Source organism: Hipposideros armiger, unplaced genomic scaffold (genome assembly GCF_001890085.2).
Source record: "Hipposideros armiger isolate ML-2016 unplaced genomic scaffold, ASM189008v1 scaffold_790, whole genome shotgun sequence".
In the NCBI taxonomy this organism is placed as follows: Eukaryota; Metazoa; Chordata; class Mammalia; order Chiroptera; family Hipposideridae; genus Hipposideros; species Hipposideros armiger.
The window spans coordinates 511,158-533,717 of record NW_017732140.1 but is presented as its reverse complement, the minus strand read 5'-3'; the positions used below and the strand labels follow the sequence as shown (position 1 = coordinate 533,717).

Here is a 22,560-nt window from a genome sequence, read left to right as displayed (position 1 = left end):
GAGGGAGGGAGGGAGGGAGAGAGGGAGGGAGGGAGAGGGGGAGAGAGCGCGCGCAAGCGTTAACAACAAAAGAAATTTCTTCAACAGAACATTCTTGAGTTCAGATTTGTTTGTGGGTCTCCATAAACTACTTTGGATACTTGGAACTTGACAAAATGAAGCCACCATCTGAAGGACCCAGAACAGCCTAGCCGGAGCCCGTGAGGTCCACCTGTCCATCCTTACTACCACCCTAAGCGTGGCCGCTCTCCAGGAGCTGACGCCTGACATCTCAGCCCTCCTGATTCTGAGCAGGTCAGCCCAGTTGGCTTCAGTCTTTTCTGAAGCCTGCTATCTGCTAGTCACTGTTCTTTGGTGATGAGGATTCACAGCATCGGACAAAATGGACAGCACTTCTTGCCTCTGGGGTTGGAGGGTATAAATAAGACTCAAGATTTGTCAGATGCAAGCAGAGGTAGGAGACGGGCTGCTAGTCAGGATGTGCACGTGTGTAAGAGTGTGTGCACACACACACACTCATAAACAGGGTGGTCAGGGAAGAATGCATCACTGCAGAGTGACACCTGGAAAGCCCTGAAGAGCGAGCCCCGAGCCAGAAGAAGGGTCTGGAAAGCATCCAGAGGAAGCAGTAAGTTCACAATCTCCGAGGCAGGAGGTGACCCAGCACATCCACGGAAGAGCAAGAAGGCAAGGGGGCTGAAGCCCAAAAGAGCAGCGGGAAGGTCGACGGAGACACCCTGAGACGGGGGCCCAGCACGGGCAGGGCCTTACAGGCTACTATGAGGTCCTTCGGTCTCAGTCTGTGCTGCTAAATTAATGAGGCTATAGGTTTATCAAAGACACCAGACACCAGCTCTGTGTATCTATTTCCCCCATAATGTGTGTGAGGAACCAGATAGCTGTTTTCCTGTCAAGCCATCACGATTCCCAGAAAACATTCGTATCTGGCCATGTCTGTCTAACTGCGTGCCTGAGCGTGGCGGGAGGGGGAAGCCGGCTCTGGAGGCACGGCTTGGTCTCAGACACCAGAGGGGAGGGGACTGACCCCTCCCCTGGCCCGCTCCTCAGAGGTCCGGGCTGCAAGGAACACAGAGCAGACAGGCAGCATGTGCTCCCCTGGGCTGGTGCCGCTTCAGGTACCATGCTACTTTTCTCCTCGCCACCGCCCCATGAGGAGCAGCCATCGGCTCCATTTCACAGGTGAGGAGGGCGTGGAAACAGATCAGGTAAAGGGCGAAGGTCACCTCGCCATCTCACCCACGGAGACGCCACACCAGACTTGGACCTCCAAGGCCCGACACCACCCATTTTCAGTTGTGTCCCAGTTTTCCGACCTGACTGGCTCCTAAGGATGAGCTTGGGCCCCCAGGGCTGGCTTAGGAAGCGGCTCTGAGCCCCCACCCCACCAGGCACCCCTTTGTGTCCCAAACAGTCAGGCAAGCAGCTAGAACAGATGCTTCTAGATAAGAATTAGCCTCATTAGACCTTGTGAGGGTGAAACAGAACATTAAACACCCAACACAGGACTGCATTCATCAAAAGTCACAAATAGTTATTTAAGGCTCAGTTCAAAGTTAGTTAACAAGTCCAGCCTCACCCCAGATCCTGGAAGCAATTCGACAGACCGATCTCTGTGCCCCCAGAGTACCTTCTACCTTGAGCCCAAAGGCATTCTCACCTATGTCCCAGCACGTGGTAGGGGCTAGCAGATGGCAGGAAAATGATTTGAACCCCTGCATTATAATACAGGCTCCATCCTCAGCCAGGCAGCGGTGGCTGGTGATACACAGGCTGTGTGGGCCCTTCCTGCAAGGTTTCCCACCTGCAGGCTTGGAATCCTCTTACACACGTGCATGCGCATGCGCATGCACACACACACACACGCACGCACACACGCGCACACACACGCACGCGCGCGCGCACAAGCATGCATGCCCCTTGTGAAGGCCCCAGTGTATGCCAGACACTATTCTGGATGCTCAGCAAGACAACCCCTGCTCTGGAGTTCTTAGGCAGACCAGTAACCTGAAAGTTAAAAGCTATAAATGACATGTGTTCAAGATGAGACGGAAACAAAAATCTTCCAACAGTAATTTCATGTTGAACCTTTCCTTTAAGATAGAGATTCAGTGTAATGATAGGATCTCCAAGTGTCACTAAACCATCATTATAAGAAACATTAACTGTGTATGGAATGTACTGCTGGATTCTTTTCTAATTCAAGGTTATTTATTGCAAAACCCACTGATGCCTCCAAATACTTCTGCCATTTGAGAGCAATGAGAAATATTTTGGTAAGTGAAACGACCACATGTCAGCCCTCCCACAAAACATGGATACTTGACTGTCTGAACACTCAAAACTCTGCAGGAAAACGAAGGCAGCTGGCGAGGCCCTGTTCTGTCCTCCATGTGAACAGAAAGAGTGACACGCCACACTAAGTAAGACGCCTTGCCAGGAAGGCAGTATCGGCAAGGAAACCCAATTCTCAGCTGTGAAATCCTTGTAAGCCATGGGGCGGAGCATGCCAAGCCCACGTGGACAAGTGGCTGGCACCTGAATGGGCTTCGGGCTGGATTCTGCGTATGTACACCCATGAAGGGGGGCCAGGCACGAGGAACACAGAGGTGACCGACAGAGCTCTGCCTGTTACAGGGGCAGCAGTGGGTTAGCGTTGTGATGGGGTGGCGGGGGCACAGGCTGTGGGGGTGGAAGAGAGGGAAAAGAGCATTCTGGAAGGATAGCTGTCACACTCTGCTAGGTGATGTCCTACAAAGCTACAATGTGGCGATCCACAGCGCAGAGAAATTGTCCTGGGAATGAAGAAGGTACAATTCCTAGCTGGCCCCCAGTGGGCAGGAAAGGGTTTGTCATGTTATTTGAGCACCTGCGCAGCTCACCCACAACACTCAGCCGACACCCTCTGAGGTGGAGGAGGACCAAAAGGCCTCACTGTTCAAGTATCAAGTTCTTGGAACCCTAGAATTCATTGTGTTACACAGACCTACCGTGTGTATGCAATTCGGAGACAGGGCCGGCTATCAGAGGTGTATAGATGCGGCTTTGGGGAGGTGCTGTGACGTAGCAGAAAAAGTAGGCTGACCTGGACCGCTCACTACAGGTGTGTACTGGGTAAGGGGCTTTGGTGGCTTCCTTTCTGCTAAGGCATAAACCTGCTCCGGACACGGCAAAGGTGAAATAAAGCAACAAGTGCCTCTGGAATGTCCGCTTCTCAGGCGGGTCCTCAGCGAAGCCTGCCCTCTCCCAGTGCCCACCTTGTTTCTGAGCTGAGCTCTGCCTGCCGGTCAGCACCAAGCCAAGAGCCTAGATCACCGCAGAGTATCTACAAGTGTGGACTGGAATAAGTCATGAATGCAAGGCTTTCTGTGCTTAACACCACTTACATACTTACTAAGGATTTTCTGTGTGTCTAGCCCTGTGTGGGGTCTGCAGAGATAGATGACAAATGCCCTCTGTGGCCCTTATTCTAAGAAGCAGTCAAGCATTTCATCAAGAATCAGCTGACCCCTGCAGAGGCCTCATCAGAGCACAGCATCTGCACCAACATGTCACAGCATAAAGGTCTCAGCAGCGGAACCCTGGGGCCTCCTTTTCATTCAGACACCCTGCACTCTGCTGCACTTGTCATTTCGGACAAAAGTGACCCATGCTTTCCACTCCCAGGGGCATCATCAGCATGCTGACGCTATTTCTGGAGCCTGAGTGAAGGGCCCACCTCACGGGTTACGCGGCCTTACAACAAAATCCCTTGGAAAGGGATTCGTGGGAAAGCATGCAGGCTCTGAATACCACCTCTGCCACTTGGGCCACCACATGACCCCGGGAAAGTCGCTCTGCCTCTCTGAGCCTCCAAGGGGCTGCTGGGAAGCTTCAATGCGGTCACGTGTGAAAGCACTGGCATCACAGGAAGGGCTGCGCCCGCTCGGACTGTAACCACCTTCAGCCCAGGACAGAGCTTGTCACGCTGCCAGTCGTGACCCAGTCAGTCAGTCACTCAGAGTGGGTTGCCTCTTTTTGGAATAAGTAGAGAACAGAAAAGGCAACTTCAGAATGCTTTATACCGTTTTGTGAAACGTGTTTCAGTCCTATATACCTAACACGTTTCTGCACACACGGCCACAGTCACAACACAAGATTTATTTCCTTTTGCGAGTCAGGGGAAAGCGTCTGGAAGACACTGCTCCACAACAGCGTTTCCCAAACTGCACGTGGAGCCTGGAACCCTGAGAATCTCACTTGGAGGCACAAAACAGATAAGGAAGACGCTGAAGGCTCTGGTCCCGCCTGGCTCTTTCCTAACACCCTCCCCCCGTGGTCACGTGCTCCAGCCCCCATAATCTGCAGGGTCAGGGTTCAGTCACATTAACAGTGTGGGTGCAGCAAAGGGGTGCAGAGGGCATGAAAGAGCTGAGTTTTCACTGTGGCGAAACCACCATTTGTAAGGCAACGGGGCCCTTTGAGGCAGCCACTTCCACTTCGCACAGCCACACAGGCCAGCCCAGCATCCCACCCGCAGCCACTTCACGGCCTGATGTTGACTATTCCCCAGTGACACCAGGACTTGTGGCTTCAACTACCAGCTCCAACCTCCAAACCGTCGCTCCCTGCAAGAATTCAGCAAACTCACAACAGTCTCAAGGTCTGGGACAAAAGCAACAAACACCAAGAATCCAGGGCCCATTCCCAACAGTGCAGACGAGTCTGTTTAAGGACTGAGCCTCGTGTCGGGTGACATTCGGACGTTACCTTCTAAAAGTAAGCCTTTTGCCTCCTGAAGAAGGTGAGCAAAAAAAAAAACCAAAAAACAAAAGAAATCAAACCAGCTCTGGGTTCCCGGCAGCTTAGATTTACTATGCAAGGGAATGTCGGAGCCTGAACGGGCCTTTGCTTCTGTAGGGCTCCTTATGTAAGTCGAGGGGGGCTGGGGCGATCACCTTACAATGCCCCGCGAGGTTCAGCGGCGAGGTCTCCAGAGGAGGAAACAGGCCCGGGGAGGCTAACGGCCCTCACCAAGGCCACAGGCAAGTAACGAGAGGCCAGGGCTCAAACTGGCTCCGGAGCCACCCTTCCCACCAGTTCACTGAGAGACTGCGCACTTCGTTCCACAAAACTACTGCCAGCCTTCTCACCTGGCCCCTAAAACCAGTTTTCAGGGTGACATCCCACCCTTTCTTCAGGTGACCACATCCGCCTCTGTATGAAGACGTGCCCAGTCTACTGCTCTACCCCAGAACTCTCTGGAACCTCCTTTCTGTATGTCTACCCAAGATGTCCAAAGGCACCTCAAAATCCCCATGTCCCAAACCAGATCTATTAAGCATCCTGCCAAATCTGGACCCTCTGTGCTTCTGGTCTCAGCTGGTGGCACCAGCAACCCCTCGCCAGCTGGACACTCAAGAGCAGACCACGATTCTCTGCCTTTGCTTCCACAAAACACTCGTGGAGACCCACAGCTTCCCTCTCCCAAACGTCTCTCCACTTCTTACTCTCCACCAACCCCTGCAGCGTCAGCTCAAGCTCTCACCTCTTTCCCTTAATTTGTCTCTGCCTCCAAGCTCCCCTGCCTCTCGAGCAACATGAAATTCACTTCTGGATATAACCCACCTCCATCCCCTCCCCCAAGCAGAAGCCTTCAGTGTTCCCTGTGGCCCCGTCATCCTGCCCAAGCTCCCCAGCTTGACATCAAGACCCGCCAGGACCTTGCCTGCCACCGTCCGTCCTTTATTTATTCTCCGACACAACAAGCCGACTGCTAGAACCCTGCTAATTCTGCAACAGCCTCACCTCAGGCCTTGGCCCGGGCTCATGTGTCACCTGTTCTCTGTGACCCCTAAGCCTGGGCCCAGGGCCTCTGTCCTCCCTCCCGTGCTTCAGAGACAGCACTTGGCACAAGCTGGGTGGCTGACCATGGACACGTCTCTGTGTCTAGATAGCCGCTCCTACAGGCAAGCGCCGTGTCTGCTCACTGCCTGACCCTGGGTCCCAGGGCAGTGCCGGCCAGACCTGTGCTGAGTGACATCTCATTTAATGGAGGGGAAACACGCTCTGAAGACAAACAGGTCCCAGACACCGTTTCTCCCCAGGAAGGAGTTCAGAGGGACCAGTCAGAGTCACAGGCAGTAATAAAAAGAGAGCTAACAGCGCCAGCAGATGGCCGCAGTGCCAGGCCTCGGAAAGCAGAGGCAGCTCAAAGGCAGGGCAACTGGGGGAGAAGATGGGGGTGTCAGCTGAGCCCTGAAGGAAGCTGGCCACAAGCACAGTGGAAAATGGGCGGGGACATGTGAAAACATAAACACGCAGTCTTACCAATCAATTAGGTAGATATCTGGAGTTAAGTTGTTTTTCTTGAAATGAGCAAATAATTTCGGCAAATTTTCTTCAAAGAATACCTCAAATGCAGCAAAATAGGTCAACATCTGGGGAGGCAATGTGAAATACACAAATAAACTAATTATCACACAAGTTTGCAATCTACAAAACAATGTACTTACTACACCCTCAAGATCTAAAGCAGTGTCTCCTGTGCAGTTGCTAACACACTTTGGTAACTTGTCGCGAGGTATATAAGCAGTTTCTAACACAGGCGCACCTCGCTTTACTGTGCCCCACCACCACGCTTTGCAGGTATTGCTCTTTACAAACTGAAGGCTTGTGGCAACCCTGCATCAGCAAGTCAATCAGCGCCATTTTTCCAACAGGCACCGGCGATGGTCAGCTTTTTCTAGCAGGAAAGTACTTTTTAATGAAGGTATGTACATTGTTTTATAGACCCCGTGCCACTGCACACTTAACAGACTGCAATATAGTGTGAACGTAGGTTGTATGTGTACTGGGAAGCCAAAAATGTCATGGGACTCACTTGACTGCGAGACTCGCTTTACCGCGGCAGTCTGGACCTGAGCCGCATTCTCTGAGGACGCCTGTAAGCACACCTTCTAAACGTCACAAGAGCATCACTAGCTACATCTTCTTATTTCTTCAATTTATAGGTAAGAAAACTGAAACCCAGAGCAGTTACAGTGTGCCATGTGCGGTCACATCGTTAGTGTGTGGCTGCGACCTGAACCCATGCCTGGACCCTGCAAAGGCCCAGTCCTCATCGGCTCATTCCTTTCCGAGAACCAGGAATGAATTAAGTGTCTAACGTGGTCTGGAAAAGCACACGCGCTCACGCCCAACCCCCCGCATTCCCTGAGGAAATGTAACACCGTTATCTGAAGCAGGGCGGCAGCATGAAGGGAGGAAACACGAGGGAAAAGCAGGCTGTCACAACCTGCGCTGACCGGCACGTGCTTGTCAGCTTCTGACAGGGTTGGCAGGGAACGAAACGCACAGAGCAGGGGGCTGTGGGACAGAAAGCGCGGCTACCGGATTAGGGGCGAGGCACGCGGAGAGGCCGCCCAGTGCAGCTCCGCCGTGTGCCCGCCGGAGGCCTGCGGGCAGCTGGCAGCTGTCGAGTGTTGCCTGCTCATCTTACGGCAGATGGTGCGTACTATGGACCCACCTCCAGGGGCACGTGAGGGGCCTCCCAGGTAAACTACAGCCATCTTTGTGCATAAGGCTCGGCACAGAGGTGAAAATGAATCAATGAAACCCCTCCATTCATCCGCTGCTGCCTCTGTCAAATGAAGGAGCTGACCTTACGCGTCTCCTGTCCCATGTGGGAGCACGCTGTATGAAGCCCGGGGCAGTGGGAAGCAACGGGGTTCCGTTACACCATGTTCTATGCCACAGACCCATAGAGGGGCCTGCTCCTGACACAAGTGTGCATGTCTGGTAGGAGCACCCCTTCTGCATGTTTGGAGAATATATTTTCAGAAACCCTTTCTGAAAGAATGTATTCAGAAATTCATACATATGGCCATTAACTATGTGTTTTTAAAATTCAACACAATGTGCAAATAATCCTCCACCTTATACAGTGTGCCTTATTCTAAATATCACTTAGTAGAGGGAAGATGCATTTTTTTTCCTACAGAAAAGACACAGTGATCAGGCACCTCTTGCTGTGTGTAGACACAGTGCCGGGACACATATGCAGGGGATACTCACAAGGCCATGGTCCACTCGGAAAAACGCCATTTGACAGGGTTTATTCAAAAGATTAGAAAAAGCAATGAAGGCATCTGCAGTGTCTAAGTTCAAGATCAGCACTGCGGCGATAAAGGACATGCCCTGGACCTGAGGAAGGAGAGAAGGCGCGTCAGCCACAGCAGCCCACGCATCAGAGCCCAGCTCTGTCATTATATGAGAAGAGGAACCCACATGCCCTCGTGCTAGAAGGGCCCGCAGCCACCCACCCACCGCCGCCCACCACAAGTGGCACAGCCTCGGTTCTGACACGCTCTTCCTCGGAAACACTGCGCTGGTCTGCTCTCCTGCAGCCCGCTCCCCACGTCCACATGGGAAACCACCAACCAGCCCCTCGCGCATTTGCCATTTGAAACACTGCCCTCTAGAGTGGATGGTTTCCTGGTGCCATAGAAATGCATGTCTAATGGAACATGTTAAGTCTGTTAGCATGCATACACACATCTACTAAGCCGCAGACATCGGCAGCAGTTTCAAAATGCTTACTGCTAAAGGCTCTTTGCATTTGATGCTGAAAAAAAAACCCACATGCAAAAAATGAAAATCAAATCCAATTAAAATGTGATGACAGCCACAGAGCAGCCGAGCCTGCCCAGTTTCTTTACAAGGAAACGCAACAGGCTTCTCACATTCAACAAAAAAATGAGGGCATTCAACTTGACATCTGCAGCTGAGATGTGCTGGGCAATAGCCTGGGACTTCCTTTACAGGTGGTAATATTATAAAATATTGAACAAGTTCACTTACATAGCCCACATCCGGTCGGTAACAAGTGTACGCGCCCAAAATACTGTGCAGCATGTCATGGTACGGGCCGCCCTGAAAGGACCAACACAGCGAACAACACATGCAGAGGTCTGGTTAGTGCTCAAGGTAGGACTGCCGCCGCCGCCGTCACGTGCAGTCACACTGCTGTTTACAGAGGGGGAAGTCGTTGCCAAGCGCGATGCTAGCAGCTCCACTATCATGTAATTAACACATGAGCTACAGATCCAGTTAGCAAGAGAGTCCGTGGCTCGGCTACCAAGCTGCTCTGAGAAAAGCAGGTGAGTCAGGTGTAGCACCTCACTAGAAAACTGTCCTCTGAACTTGCCTCCTGCTGTGTACTTGCGTTCCCCTTCTGAGTTCGCCAGGTGACCAGGTTCCCCAGGGTTCTCCAGAGCAGGTGAGTGCTAACTGCAGTCCTCACTCTGCCTCCAGGCGGGGCCCCTCCCCGGAGCCCCCTGCCTATGGCTGTCTTTGTTTCTTCTGTTTTTCCATACAGCAAGTTTAGGAAACACTCTCTAAATCTTAAGTCCTAATAGCCTCCTTTTTATTCCAAACATTCTCCCAGCTCTCCCATCCCTCCAAGATTTCCATTCGTTGCTGTAACTCCTCCTAAAAACGAAAGTGTTGCAATTTCTGTGTTCTAATTGCGCACAGAATCGCTTCACGCTGATGTCAGCATGTGAGGACTGACCCGGTCCAGACAGCACACTGACTTCTTCCGTGTAGCCACAGTTAACACAAGGAACACAAAGTGTACACGGCGTGTGACTAGGAAGTCACTCCCTATGTGGCTTTCAAAAGAATGCCATGGCCCAAACCATCACATTCGGACATATAAAAGAAGAGACACTTGCAGAACAAAGAGGGACAAGAGAAGAAAACAGCAATGGGAGGGTAACAAAGAAGGCTAGAGGGAAAGAGAAGGGGACAGGGAGGGGTCTCGGTGGCAGCACCAAATGCCCACCTGAGGACTGGTGTCCTCACCAACTGTCACCACGTTATATCTGGTCCAAAGCCAAATGGAAAATACAAGAGCGCTACACTGAACTTTTCTAAAGCTAAATGTTTTTAACTTCGTGATTATATCCTTCTCACTTTGTTGCTAAATGTCCTTTCTTTGATGAAAATATGCTAATAGACGGCGGTTCCTCATTTTAAACGCCCTTAGCTTGTTCTGGACATTGCATTGTTTCCCCGTCCCCTCACCCCACCCTTTATTTTTTTAATATTGCCCTTTTATAAAATCTAGACTTTGGGGAACCACAGACTGAGAGAGACACACCCAAAGGAAGCCACAGGGAAGAGAGAAGCCACTTGTCCCTAACCTCGCCCCAGAAGAGACCTCTAAAGCGCCTCCTCCTGCTCTTCCTGCACCAAGATCACCACCCAGTGATTCTCAAGCCAATGGAGCTGAGTCCCCAAGAGACGCGCCACGGAGAACGCCTGCGTCCCAGGTGTGGGAAAGGCTGGACCTCGGCTGGCGGCAGCACCCTGGGGACCCTGTCCCCGGCACTCTGCCCGCCCTTCTCGGCCACACTCCGTGTGTCTCCAAGCTCTGCCCTCCGCTCTTTCTCCAGAGCAGGGACTGCCTGGCAGCTGGCTCCTGCTCAGAGTAGCCAGTAGTTAGTAAGTAGGGTCCATGGAATTGAACTGCACCCCCTCTGTTCGTTCCTCCAGCGAGGGTCTCTCTCCCAAAAGAAAGTGGGGATTCCTCAGCCCATCAGCTGTCTGATGTTCCCATTCTCTGGAATGTATTTCCACTCCTGGTCAGGCTGTCATTCAAACCTAGTCCAAGTGGAGGCTAAGAGCCGCTTCCCCTGTGACACCGTTCCTGACCCCTCCCCACCGCTGTAGCACCAGGAGAGTGAACCTTTGCTTCTCGGCGCCGCTATCAAGAGTGCCAGGGACACACCACATTCTAGCAATGTTCATGTGTCAAACCTCTGCATCTCCCGGCCACTTAACTGATCTGCTCTGATGTACCCCACTATCCTTTCCTGGTTACCCAGCATTGCAAGGTCTGGTGCCAGAAACATGGGTGTGACAGCATTAGCCTGGGGAATCCCAGGTTACTGTGGGGGCAGCGAGGCAGCTGGACAGAGGGGTTGGAAGCCAAGAGATGCGTGGAGGCAGGTGCAGTGACCCACAAACGATGAGGGTCTGACTAAGTAAAGGAAGTGAAAACAGAGAAGGGACAGGCTCAGAGACACCTCAGAAGCAGAACTGGCAGAAACCATTCAACACTGGACAAGGGAGGGCTCAAACAAGACCCCAGGTAAATGTGTGCTGGGTGAAAGAGAAGGTCTTCAGACACCTGTACTCCCATGACTCCACAGCCCGCTGCTGATGGCCCCGGGCCCTGCCTTCCAGAACTGGAGGCCCATGGGGAAACGCCACTTTTCTCTTTACTGCCATCCAAAAGACAACCTTCCACCCACCGCTTCAGGGCCCAGCGGTATCACCATTCTCTGGTCTACCTGCTCAGAAACCCCACCCTCACTGCACCCCAAGTCTGTCAAGGCTCTCCCTTTCTGCCCCAGGCTGGAGCACGCTGAGAGCATGTCTGTGTGTCATCCTAAAAACAGAGGCAGCGCCTAGGATGCACAGACAGATGCAGCAGCACACGGGGCCTTCTGGGCCAGTCCTACAGGGGCTTCTGACACATATGTTTCAAAGGAAGGAAAAAACCGTCTTCAAAAGCAGAAATATGGCCACATTAAATATTTGTTTGAAAGCATCCGTTACCCTTATTTTTAAAAGTCTAAGTGTATTAACTGCCCTCCCCCTGCACCCCCCAAAAACCGCAAGTACATTTCAAACTTGATTATAAATATACGCAATTTGACATCTATGAATTATAAACATACTTATAAACCACAAATCGCCATCACCTACTTGCTGGAAAATGCAGAGATTAGGGAATGTTCTAGAAATGTCCAGTTTAATAAGCTCCAGGCTGGCTTCTCTGTCTGCTGCTGAAAAACCGGCATCTACGAAAAAAATCAAGAGTCGTTACACCTCTCAGAGGGAGTACGTGGCGGAATTCCAGGGCTTTGATGTTTTGTGGGAATGAAACAAGGAAAGGACATTCTCAGAAGTACATGAACCTGATTACAACTGAAAGCACAGGGCCCAGCTACAGAGTTTGTAACAGTCTGTCGAGTTTCTTACTTCAACTGCAAAAATCTCACAGCACCACCTAAGGCTAGATCATCATCAGATATCATCTAGAGTCCACATTTGGTATTGCCTTCCGTCAACAAAGGAAGCAATAGGACAAGTAAGGGGATCTACACAGATGAATGCTAGGCCCAGAACACAGCAGAGAATCATCACTGGATCTAAAACATCACTGGTACACGCTTAAGACGACATGGGCATTGTGGCAGCGTCACATTCGTGTACTGTTTCCAACAAGTATGTACAAATAACTTCGTTGATTTTTTTGAATTCTCATACCACGCAGATGGTATAGAAAAAGATCAGTAAAAAACATACTACTTCACCAGTGGAAGTACCATTCTTGTGTGGAATCTAGCAAACACGCAGTGTTCCCGTCTCCTTGGAAGTAGTTCCGATGCTCCCCGAAGCCAGCGCTCCTGGAACCCTGGGTGCCAGGCGATGGTATGCACCGCGTGCGTGTGGATACAGGGAGCGGGGGTGATTTCCACCAGCTCTCCAGCATGTGCAGAACACAAACGCCTCACAGGACCTGCCATGGTCTCTTTCTTATGAAAGTGTTTTTCTTTAACCTGCTTGCTCTAAAAAACTCCCTTTTCCAGGAAGCCTTTTGTTGACGTGCACCAAGCACTTCTTCGGTTAAGTAAACTCCCACTGGCCGAGCAGCCCCAGGCTTCAGACATACCTTCATTCTCCACTTCAGAGCCTCCCATGCTGAAGGACCGCCACCTCTCCTTGGCTCGGGCCAGGCAGATGTCAAAGAGCTCTGGAAGAAGAGCCCCTGGGTAAGTCTAACGTCACGTGTGAGCATGTCCTCTCCAGCCACCTTCTCTGAATAGTTCAACTTCCACTCCAGACCGCACACTTGCTAAGGACGCTTCTATAATCCCCCACTTGCCCTGAAGGAACGTCTAGTGTCATCACAGACATCACCAGATACAAAGAAAGGACACAAAACACCACCACGCCTGGTAGCTACTCCTATTACACGGCCCACCCGTAGTGCTGTTGTGTTCTGATTTGCTTGTGAGTGTGTTGCCTCTACCAGCCTGTGAGCTCCTTGGGGTAAGCCCATGAGGGTCCCTCGGTCACATCTGCACTCAGAGCAAAGGGCACTGGAACATACACAGACCCGCACAAGCGATGAACTGAGTGATGAAGGGCAGGAGAGACAAGCGGAAAGCCCGCCCACCTGGCTTCAAACACAGACAAGGGGGCCGGCCTCCCCATGGCACAGCCCTCCCAACATGGCTGCCTGAAGCAGGTAGGGGTGCAAGCAACAGGCAGAGGTTTCAAAGAAGGATGGTCGTGGCAGAGAGGACTCAAGACAGGTCTCCTACAGACGCCTCCAACCCCCCGCCACACACTTCCCAGTCCCCACAGCCTGGATCACTAACGATCGCTACCCAGAGAATTTTTATCACTTTATTTTCTCCATCACTATTTTTGGGAAATAGAGCAGAGCACATCTGCTTTCCGGGCAGTGCATGTTATTTTATTAAAACAAAACTAAATTCTAATAGTATTATTGTGCTCCAACAAGTCAAATACTGATTAATGGCCTTTTTCTAGCCTTGTGAAGGACCTGACTTACCATCCATGCTAGTCTGCCAGGGCAGAGGAGGGTACAATTATGAAATTAACTTTATCTTTCCGTTACCCGGAAGGCAGCATGTACCTTAACTCAAATGCTGACATGCACTGAGCTGGAGGCTAGAGGATTTGGGGAACCTCTGCCCCTCTCAGGCTCCTGGAGCTGGGCTCAGCTTTGATCATTTTGGGAGGAGATGGAGGAAAACAGCTGTGTGGCCCCTGACCACTGGGAACCACTTCCCAAATGAGGAATTTGACAGGTAAAGCACTGATGCTGGCAGCCTCAGGGCAATGCTGGCATTCAGTGTGAGGGTTCTGAAGTATCTCTGTGGCTTTACTGGTGTGTTTTTGAGGAGGGAAGCCGGGGAAGAGATGTTAGAACAGCAAATGCACCTTCTTCCCAGACCCAATTTCAAAACACAAAGCTAACTGCCCTAAGAGTGAAATTCTAATAGTACTATTAGGTTGACTTTCAGCAAGTTCCCAATTGCACAACCACAAAAATCTGGGGTTTCCCAAATTGGACCATGGGCTTCAGTCAGCTAGGGCGAGCATGACAAGCCTGGCTCCATCCCACACCAGCCACAAGGCTGGGGCAGTCCCTAACCTTCTGTTCAGGGTGCTCAACTGTCTCAGCAGGAAAGTAAGGTCAACAACACCTGTTGTCAATATCAGGTAAGGCCTGTAAGTAAAGAACCTAATACGATGCCTGGCCTCAACGGCCAGCATTCACGGTCATCTGTGTTCTCAGACTGGCATCAATATGCAGTAAAACTGAGATGAAGTAGGACCCAAAAAAGGTGGCATTCATTCATTCATTCATTCATTCATTCATTCATTCATTCACACTTCCTGACGGCTTGCCATGTGCAGAGAGCTGTGCTAGGACTGGTGACAGAGGAGAGAGTATAACAGGTTGAGGCCTCAGCTTCCCAAGCACCAATTCTAGTGCAGGCAGCTAATCATACCAGAAAGACACAATTCAAATAAAATGAGCCAATATCAAGATTCAGACAAACTTTCAAGATATGTAAGTGGTTAATTAGCTGTTTGGCCCAATCTACTACGATATGGTCTGTACAAGATTTTAATTTAAATAAAACCAACCCAGGCATCAGTGAGAAGCAAAAGTTACACACACATGCACACGCACACGCACACACACTGCATGACATTCAACTGGCTTAGACAGAGTTGTTGATAGTTTAGAAAGTTTTCAAGAACAAAGACTGAAATAATTGCTCAGCAATTTCTCCAAACCTCTACTTCCGGGGATGCTTGTTAAAAACTATGTATTTCCACAAGTCAAATGTTACACATCTTCTCACATTAAGATGTTCGAGTTTGGGCAGGTTAGGGTTAGCCAAACATGGAGGTGTGAGTAGGTTGCTCTGCACAGAAGACAGCTGCCACCCACCAGCCAGCTGGCATCGTTCCAGGCACAGAGCCCTGAGTGGCCAAAGCTGCACTAGCAGGACAAATGAGAGTCTGACGGGAGAAACAGTAACAACATAAACTCCAGCTACAGAGAGAAGACACAAGTCAATCTGCTTTCAACTCAAAGGCCTTCTATAGGGTAAAGTGCCACCACCAACTCCACAAGCATTTACTGGGCATGAGTAACAAAGACGACGAGAAAGGAGCTCCTGTCTGCTGCAGCTTAGCCTGCGGACAGGAAGACAAAAGGAGAAAGTAACATCTATCAGGCATTCAGCACTGGGTTCCAAGTCAGAGGCCTGGAGTGGATTTCACCCAAAGCGCAGTGCTGGGCACAGATAGAGAGAGTGCGAGAACCCAGCCAGTGGAGGCGACGCACACAGACTGGGTGAATGCACGCAGCCCAACAGTGAGTATGGAGCTCCCCTCAGCTTCTAGACTTAGCTACTAGAACCTCGAGCACCCCGTCCAAGTGTCATGTTGTCTCTCTCAGGTGCTTATGTATAAGCTGCCTGGGGAAAAAATGCCACAATCAACAGCACCCCAAATACGATACGTACCTCCACAGAAAAAAACGCACCTCCCTTCCATTTTCTTGTCCCAATCAAGCTTTGCTTTCTACAGGGCTTTGAGAAGAGACCCTAACATGACTCCGCCCACTGATGCTATGCTGATGATGTCACAGCTGTAGGGGCTACCACATCTCTTCAGAGAAGATGATAAGTATCAGGAAGAGGGCAGGCGTCTTCTCTGAACTACCAGATACTGAAGCACCTGGGAGTGAACCCAGGCTGCCCAACAGTCTCTTCCCCCCAGAGAACAGCCACCTGGCCTCTCAAAAGACGCAGCTTCATGGCAATGGCTGCCTTTCTTCCTAACAGGGCAGACAGACAGAAGCCACCGACCCAGGGGATGGGCTCCTCGAGCCTAGAATCATGCAAGTCACTCACCGTGGGTGATGTTTAACTCGTTGCCAATGGCTAGGCCCCAAACTTTGCCTCTCACGCTGGGAGGGATTCCCTGCCACCATAAATCTCGAACTTTTCTCGAGCACCACCTGGATGGAAAAGGAAGCGTGAGTTTACAGGTTTGTTCTCAGCAAAGAACTCTCTCTCTGCCGAAGTGCCCAGCCCCAAACCACAGGAGCAGGGGGGTACAGTCGTGTGTCACAGCCCCCGCCCTTGGGGAGCTCACAGCCCAGTGTTCCATAGAGATCAGATCAACGACCACCTCCACTGGGCACCTACTGCGACAGGTCCGCCAAGGGCACTGCACAAGCAGGGAGGGCACGGGGCACTGTCCTGGAGCAGCATCCTCAGTAACCAGCAGCAATTTAAGCAGGTGAAGGATTGAAAGGACTTTCTGAGCAGAAAGCACGCAACAAGAAATAAACTTGCGGGCCGGCCGAGTGGCTCAGTTGGTTAAGAGTTAGCTTAAGAGCACAAGCTCTGAGCAACAGGACTGCTGGTTCGATTCCCACATGGGCCAGTGACGCTCTCAGCTGGTGAGAGGACGTGCTCCTAACAACAAAGTTGCCTGTTCGATGGTGGGCTACACCAACCCACAACTAAGACTGAACTCAGCACCTCGAGCTGAGCTGCCACCCGGATGGCTCAGTGAATAGAGCATGCGCTCTTAACAACAAGGCTGCCGGTTCGACTCCTGCATGGGATGGTGGCTATGCCCACCCGCAATTAAGATTGTAACACAGAACCTTGAGCTTAGAGACCCCGAGCTGCCGACGGGCAGCCAGATGGCAACTGGTGCCCTCCACAACTAAGATTGAAGAACAACAACTTGGCTAGTCCCCCTCCCCCAATTCCCCAATTTAAAAAAAAAAAAGAAAGAAACTTGCTGCGACGGGAACCTGGCACCAGCTGGACAGGAAGCGAAGGTGCCAGGGGGCACTGCAGCAGAGCGGTGGGTGGAGGACAGATCCAAAGGGGGAGCCCTGTGAGCAGAGCAGCCAGCCACCGCACGCCTACACACAGGTGGCGCACTCGGGGGTGAGCTGCCGAACTGCTAAATCAGAACACGCTGAATACATGAAGTCGCTGAGGGCTGCTGCTTATGACACCACTGCCAACAGACCCAGACAAAGGTGCCAGGTTCCCCTGGTGCTTCTCCGCGCAGCGCAGTGGGGAGAGCATGGGCTGAGACAGCAGAACCAGGTCTGCACCCCAATTCCATGCTCCCCTGTGGGACATGGAGCAGTTACTCCAACATCCAGAAAATGAAGCCTCCCCGCAGAAGGGCCATCGTGAAGATTACACGGGATAAAGCAGACACACCCAGCACGTGCCCAGCACCTACACGGCAGCTGCTGTGCAAGTGCATGCACCTGGACCACATCCAGCATCAGCGTGGCGGCTGGACCAGGGCTGGCTTCTGCAGCCACCAGACCAGCGAGACGGCCCAAGGTTCTGAGGCCCTCAACTCTTGTTACTGGGTCCCACATGAGAACGAGTGTTTCCTGACTGCGTCCAGCCTATTAATGACACTGCCTAGAAAAGCAGGCTCTAGGAATACCTCGTTTCCCTAGTGGAGATTTTCACCAGGACCTGTCATAAGAGTGAGTGACATCCAGGTAAGTGCCAGGAGTGAGTCCCCAACATCCCGACATATGGTTTAGGTTAAAAGGGACAGTAAGGGAACCTGGCATCCAAGCTTCCTGGCAGCTCCTGCTTTTGGGGAGAGGCCCAAAATGAGCCACCAGCCTCTGTCCTGGGGCTGCTGTGCACACACTGCCCCAACCCATCCTGAACACTCAGGAAGAAAAGATCCACAGCTGTCCCTTGGGCGTAAAGATGACAGCAGCTGCCAGACTCTGCTGGGTACTGACCACAGGGTGTTGTCATCTAAGACCCGGGCCCCATTGTCAGACAGAGGACAACAGAAGCAGTGAACCCAGGGGTTTTCTGCAGTCCCCCGGGCAGGAACGTCTTCCTCAAGGAAGACTGAGCTTTCAAGAACAAAGAGCTAGCTGGATGAGGAGTGACTGGGCAGGAGCACTGCAGGCAGAGGGACTGGAACATGCAAAGGCCCTGAGGCTCGCTACCAAGAGGGCTTTGTCCAACTGAAGGAGAGATAAAAGGTGAGGCAACAGAGAAAGGGAGAGATTCCAATTTTACATAGTAAAAGAAAGTTGCTGAAATTTTAAGTAGGCAAGTGACCCAGACTTGGGTTTTAGAAGATGCCTCCGGCTGCTGAGTAGATGAACTGGAAGGAGGGCAGGGGGGCTTGTCACAGGATCCAGGCAAGGAACGAGGCCTGAACCAAGGCAGGGGAAGGGAGACTCTGCGTCACTTAAACCTATTAGGACATCTCACTGTAGGCTGTGGTATGAGCTGTGATTATGTAGCTGCTACCTACAGGTGCCAGAAGAAGTGGGTTACAGTCTAGGGGCACCCACTGCCATAGCTTACATCGTCTCCCAGTTCGGCAAAATCTCATTGTTCCAAGTGAGGACAGCGTTTCCGATGCTTTCTTCTAACCGGCATCTCTCTTCCAGCTGCTTTTTCCTCCGCTGGGCTTCTTTCAGCTCTAGAAATCACAATTGAAAATAAGGAGAGAAGTAAACGTCTGCTAACTGACATCCACCATTTTCAAGCGAGGTGATTTTTCTCAGAGTCATGCTGCAAAACCCCCAAGACGATGGCCCTGAATGGGGAGCAGCGAGACCGTCCCCCGACCCCAGGGCTCGTTTCATGCCCTACGGCGTTTAGAATGCTCAGGCGGTATCCATCTTTTAGTAAGCTTTAAAGTATGACATACATACAGAAAGGAATACAAATAAAACATATCAACTATCACGAAACAGACCAACCCAGGAAACTACCACCTCAACCAAAACACAGAAGGCAACCCGAACACCAGAGGCCCCTTGCATGCCCCCTGCTCCGTCCCCTCCGACTATAACCTCTGACCTCATGTCTCACAGCTTAAGCACAACTCTTAGTGTATAAATAGCAACTCTGAGAAATACCACACATTTAATTTACATATGATTTTGTGTTTTATTGTGGTAAAATATACATAATATAAAATTTACCTTTTTAACCCTTTTTAAGTGTCCAGTTCAGCGACACTAAGCACTCACATTGTTGTGCAACCACCACCACCATCTCCAGAACTTTCTCATCTTCATAAACTAAACCTCTGTCCCCATGAAACACTAGCTCCCCCGTACCCACCCCCCGCCCCAGGCCCGCACCCTTGTGGCTCTGTCTCTATGATTTTGACTACTCCGAGGACCTCGCAGAGGTGGAGTCACACACGATTCGGTGTTCTGTGTCTGGCTTCTATCACTGAGCATGCCATCCTCAAGGTTCCTCCATGTTGTACAGCATGTTCCAGAATGTCCTTCCTTCTTCAGGCTGAATAATATTCCTTTGTGTTACAGACCACATTATGTTCATTACATATACTTTTGAAACATCCTAGAGCCACAGGGTTTTAGGTGCTACAAGGGATTTTATCAACTCCCATGACATCGGTGTGAGCAAGGACCACAGCCCAGACGAGGGCGAGACCCACCGGTCACTGCTGGCTGAGCCCTTCTCCATTCCAGGACTGTCCTCCAACAGCCTCTTTTCTGCTGTCAAGTCAAAGCGTTATCACCTTGACTAAAGTACCAGGCATGGCAAGTGAGCACACGCACACGTTTCTGATGGAAAAGTACCAATTTCAAAATATTAAAGCATTCAACAAAGTTCAGGTTCTAGTGCTCCAGATGGTAAAAAGAAAATATCCAGACAGGCACAAAATCTTGTGTTGCCTTACATAAGCAGACACGTGTGAATTCCATTACCTCTTTTTTTGGCCTGAACCACCATTTCTTCATACTGCTGTCTGTGCTTCTGAGCTTCTTCCACTGGCTTCGCCGGGAGATTTCTTGATAGAAAATAAACGATTTTGCACCATTATAAATATCAAATAAAATTTTTTGAGAAAGAAAACTTGAAGTATTATTTTCAAAAAAACGAAAAGCTCAAAGACCAAAAACTAAATACGTTAAGACGACAAAGACAGCTCTTTCATAGAAATATTTTGTTACCAAAGTAAAATAAGCTCATTGTTAAAAAATTTGAAGTATAACAATACCCATAATTCTAATAGAGATAAACATTTAATCTTTCAGTGTTTTTCACCCCAATCTCCAAAGAAAGTTTGATTTGACCACAATGCACTGATTAGTGTCGACATCTACCCTTGAAGGATAGCATATATTACATATGTGTATTACATGTGCATATTACATACACATATTACATATGTGTATGAAGACATTCCCTGGCCGGTTTTTTAGGTGTGCGAGTTTCATGTCAGCTATGTGGGCCATCTGCTTGTTTTTTATATACAAATGTACACCATAGTTCTCAGCAACTTCAAATCCTGTTTAAAAAATAAAATGCATGCTCTCTTTTAGAAATGTGCTGGTGCATGTGCCGGCACTTGACCACTGGGAGGACGGCAAGGTCTGGCTGCTCGTGCTCCTCACACAGTGCCACCCACACCCCTGGGATGTTCGGAACGCCTATCATTCATTTCCTGTGGGAGAACACGGCACCGTTTCGCACAGTTCACATTTCAGAGAGCATTGTAAGGACTCGTCCTCACAGGGACTGGCTTTTACCAAGTCTCCATCTACCTTCTTAATCCTCAATTTCAGAGGTTCTCTCCCCATCTACCCACAGAGCCACAATTTCCAAGGACCAAGAATTAACAGTACAAGACATGCTTCTTCTTTAGATTTCACCAATTTGAAATTTCAGGGTTGGCAGGAACCTTAGGAATTCTAGCCCTATATTTCACAATCTTCTATTTTTTAAGCAGTAGAATCTTTCTAATAAAACAAAATGCTCTATGGAAACTCAATATTTCAAAAGAGATACAAGGTGTGATCAAACAACACGATGAAGGTTTAAATTAAAAAAAATTTATTTAAATGTAAAAGACATTAATCCGCCTCAAAATACTCCCCCTCGCTTCAAACACACTTACCCCATTGTTCTTGCCACTTTCTGAAGCAGTTCTGGAAGTCCTCTTTCGTGAGTGTCTTTACTTGCGCTGTTGTGGTTGCCCTGATGTCCTGAATCATTTTGATTTTGGGAAAGAGCCAGAGGTCACACGGTGTCAGATCTGGTGAATGAGGTGGATGAGGACACTCTGTAATGTTTTTATTTGACAGGAATTGCCATATGCCAGAAGCGATGTGTGACACGAAGCCCTTCTGTTGTGATCACAAAATATGGTAACTACTGCTACCGAGTGCCATCCAATGGAAAGGCAGGATCTTCAATATGGGAAGCAGCACCTCGAACCTTAGTAACACTGTGTGACAAGTTTCAACTTGTTCGGTGCAGTCAGTCAGGTGTGAGCTATGGTTGAGAGAAGGTGTGTTTTAAACTGTGCCGTAAATCATCTTCCATCCTGACAACGCTCTGTATCACACATCGCTTCTGGTATACAGCAATTTCTGTCAAATAAAAACATTACAGTGTGTCCTCATCCACCTTATTCACCAGATCTGGCATCATGTGACTTCTGTCTCTTCCCCAAAGTCAAAATGATTCAAGACATCGAAGCAGCCACGACAGCACAACTAAAGACACTCATGAAAGAGGACTCGCAGAACTGCCTCAGAAAGTGGCAGGAACAATGGGGTAAGTGTGTTTAAAACAAGGGGGAGTATTTTGAGGGGGATTAATGGCAATGTGTTTTTTACTGTAATAATTTTTTTTATTTAAATATTCATCGTATTGTTTGATCACATCTCGTGAGGTCTCCAAACACAAACCCATCATCAAAACCAATCTCCTCATCACACAGATGGAAAGCGGAGGAGGGACTTGCTAAGACCCTGTTTCCTGCAGCCCCGATAACCCAGCAGGCGAGTGCAGGCACCGCTCGGCACTACCAGCGTGCCCCCTCCATACCCACGTCAGTTACAGGCCAGTCTATAGTTTAGAATAGCTATTTAAGTATTTTTAAATGCTACATTAAAATGAAAATTTCCTGAATGGAAAATCCTGGCAAAACTTCTATGTTAAAGGCCAGGTTTCCAAGTTAGCCATCTACTCTCATCGCAGAGCCCGCATTCATTCATTCAGGGAGTAAGGAAGGCCCAGCGTCTGCAGTGAGGCACGCTTTCCCTTCTCCTCCTGTGGCCCCGGTCTTTCTTCATGAGAAGGTGATCAGCACGCTGTCCTCATCTACTACAGCGAACACTTGACAGACTCTTGTCAGGACTCACGCTGGTCTGTCCTCCAGGATGAGCGCGGTGGTGGAAAGCGGCTCGAAATCAAGATTCTTCCTCACATTCTGCTTCGGAGAGCCTGGCTTGCTAGCTCGTCCAGCCTTGTCTTCACATTCCTAGGACAAAGACACCAGGGGTAACTCCGGGCCTGGCCAACTCGGATAATATGAAGCCCTTCTGAAAGCAGGAAGGTTTTTTGTTATGAAGTCCTT

At 50.1% G+C, this 22,560-nt stretch overlaps 1 protein-coding gene across 5 annotated transcripts in view; it reads right to left on the bottom strand.

Annotated features, from left to right (window-relative positions):
• The window catches only part of LOC109374116 (TBC1 domain family member 14), an 87,143-nt gene that overhangs the window by 3,922 nt on the left and 60,661 nt on the right, over positions 1–22,560 (bottom strand). For all 5 annotated transcript variants that reach the window (XM_019628446.1, XM_019628443.1, XM_019628444.1 and 2 more), the window contains 9 exons: positions 22,346–22,464; positions 19,901–19,983; positions 18,516–18,633; positions 16,041–16,147; positions 12,746–12,826; positions 11,776–11,870; positions 8,860–8,931; positions 8,074–8,202; positions 6,328–6,437 (listed from right to left, as the gene is read on the bottom strand). In XM_019628446.1, the coding sequence (XP_019483991.1) occupies positions 6,328–6,437; positions 8,074–8,202; positions 8,860–8,931; positions 11,776–11,870; positions 12,746–12,826; positions 16,041–16,147; positions 18,516–18,633; positions 19,901–19,925 (737 nt within the window). In that variant the 5' untranslated portion in view covers positions 19,926–19,983; positions 22,346–22,464. The remainder of the gene's footprint in view (positions 1–6,327; positions 6,438–8,073; positions 8,203–8,859; positions 8,932–11,775; positions 11,871–12,745; positions 12,827–16,040; positions 16,148–18,515; positions 18,634–19,900; positions 19,984–22,345; positions 22,465–22,560) is intronic.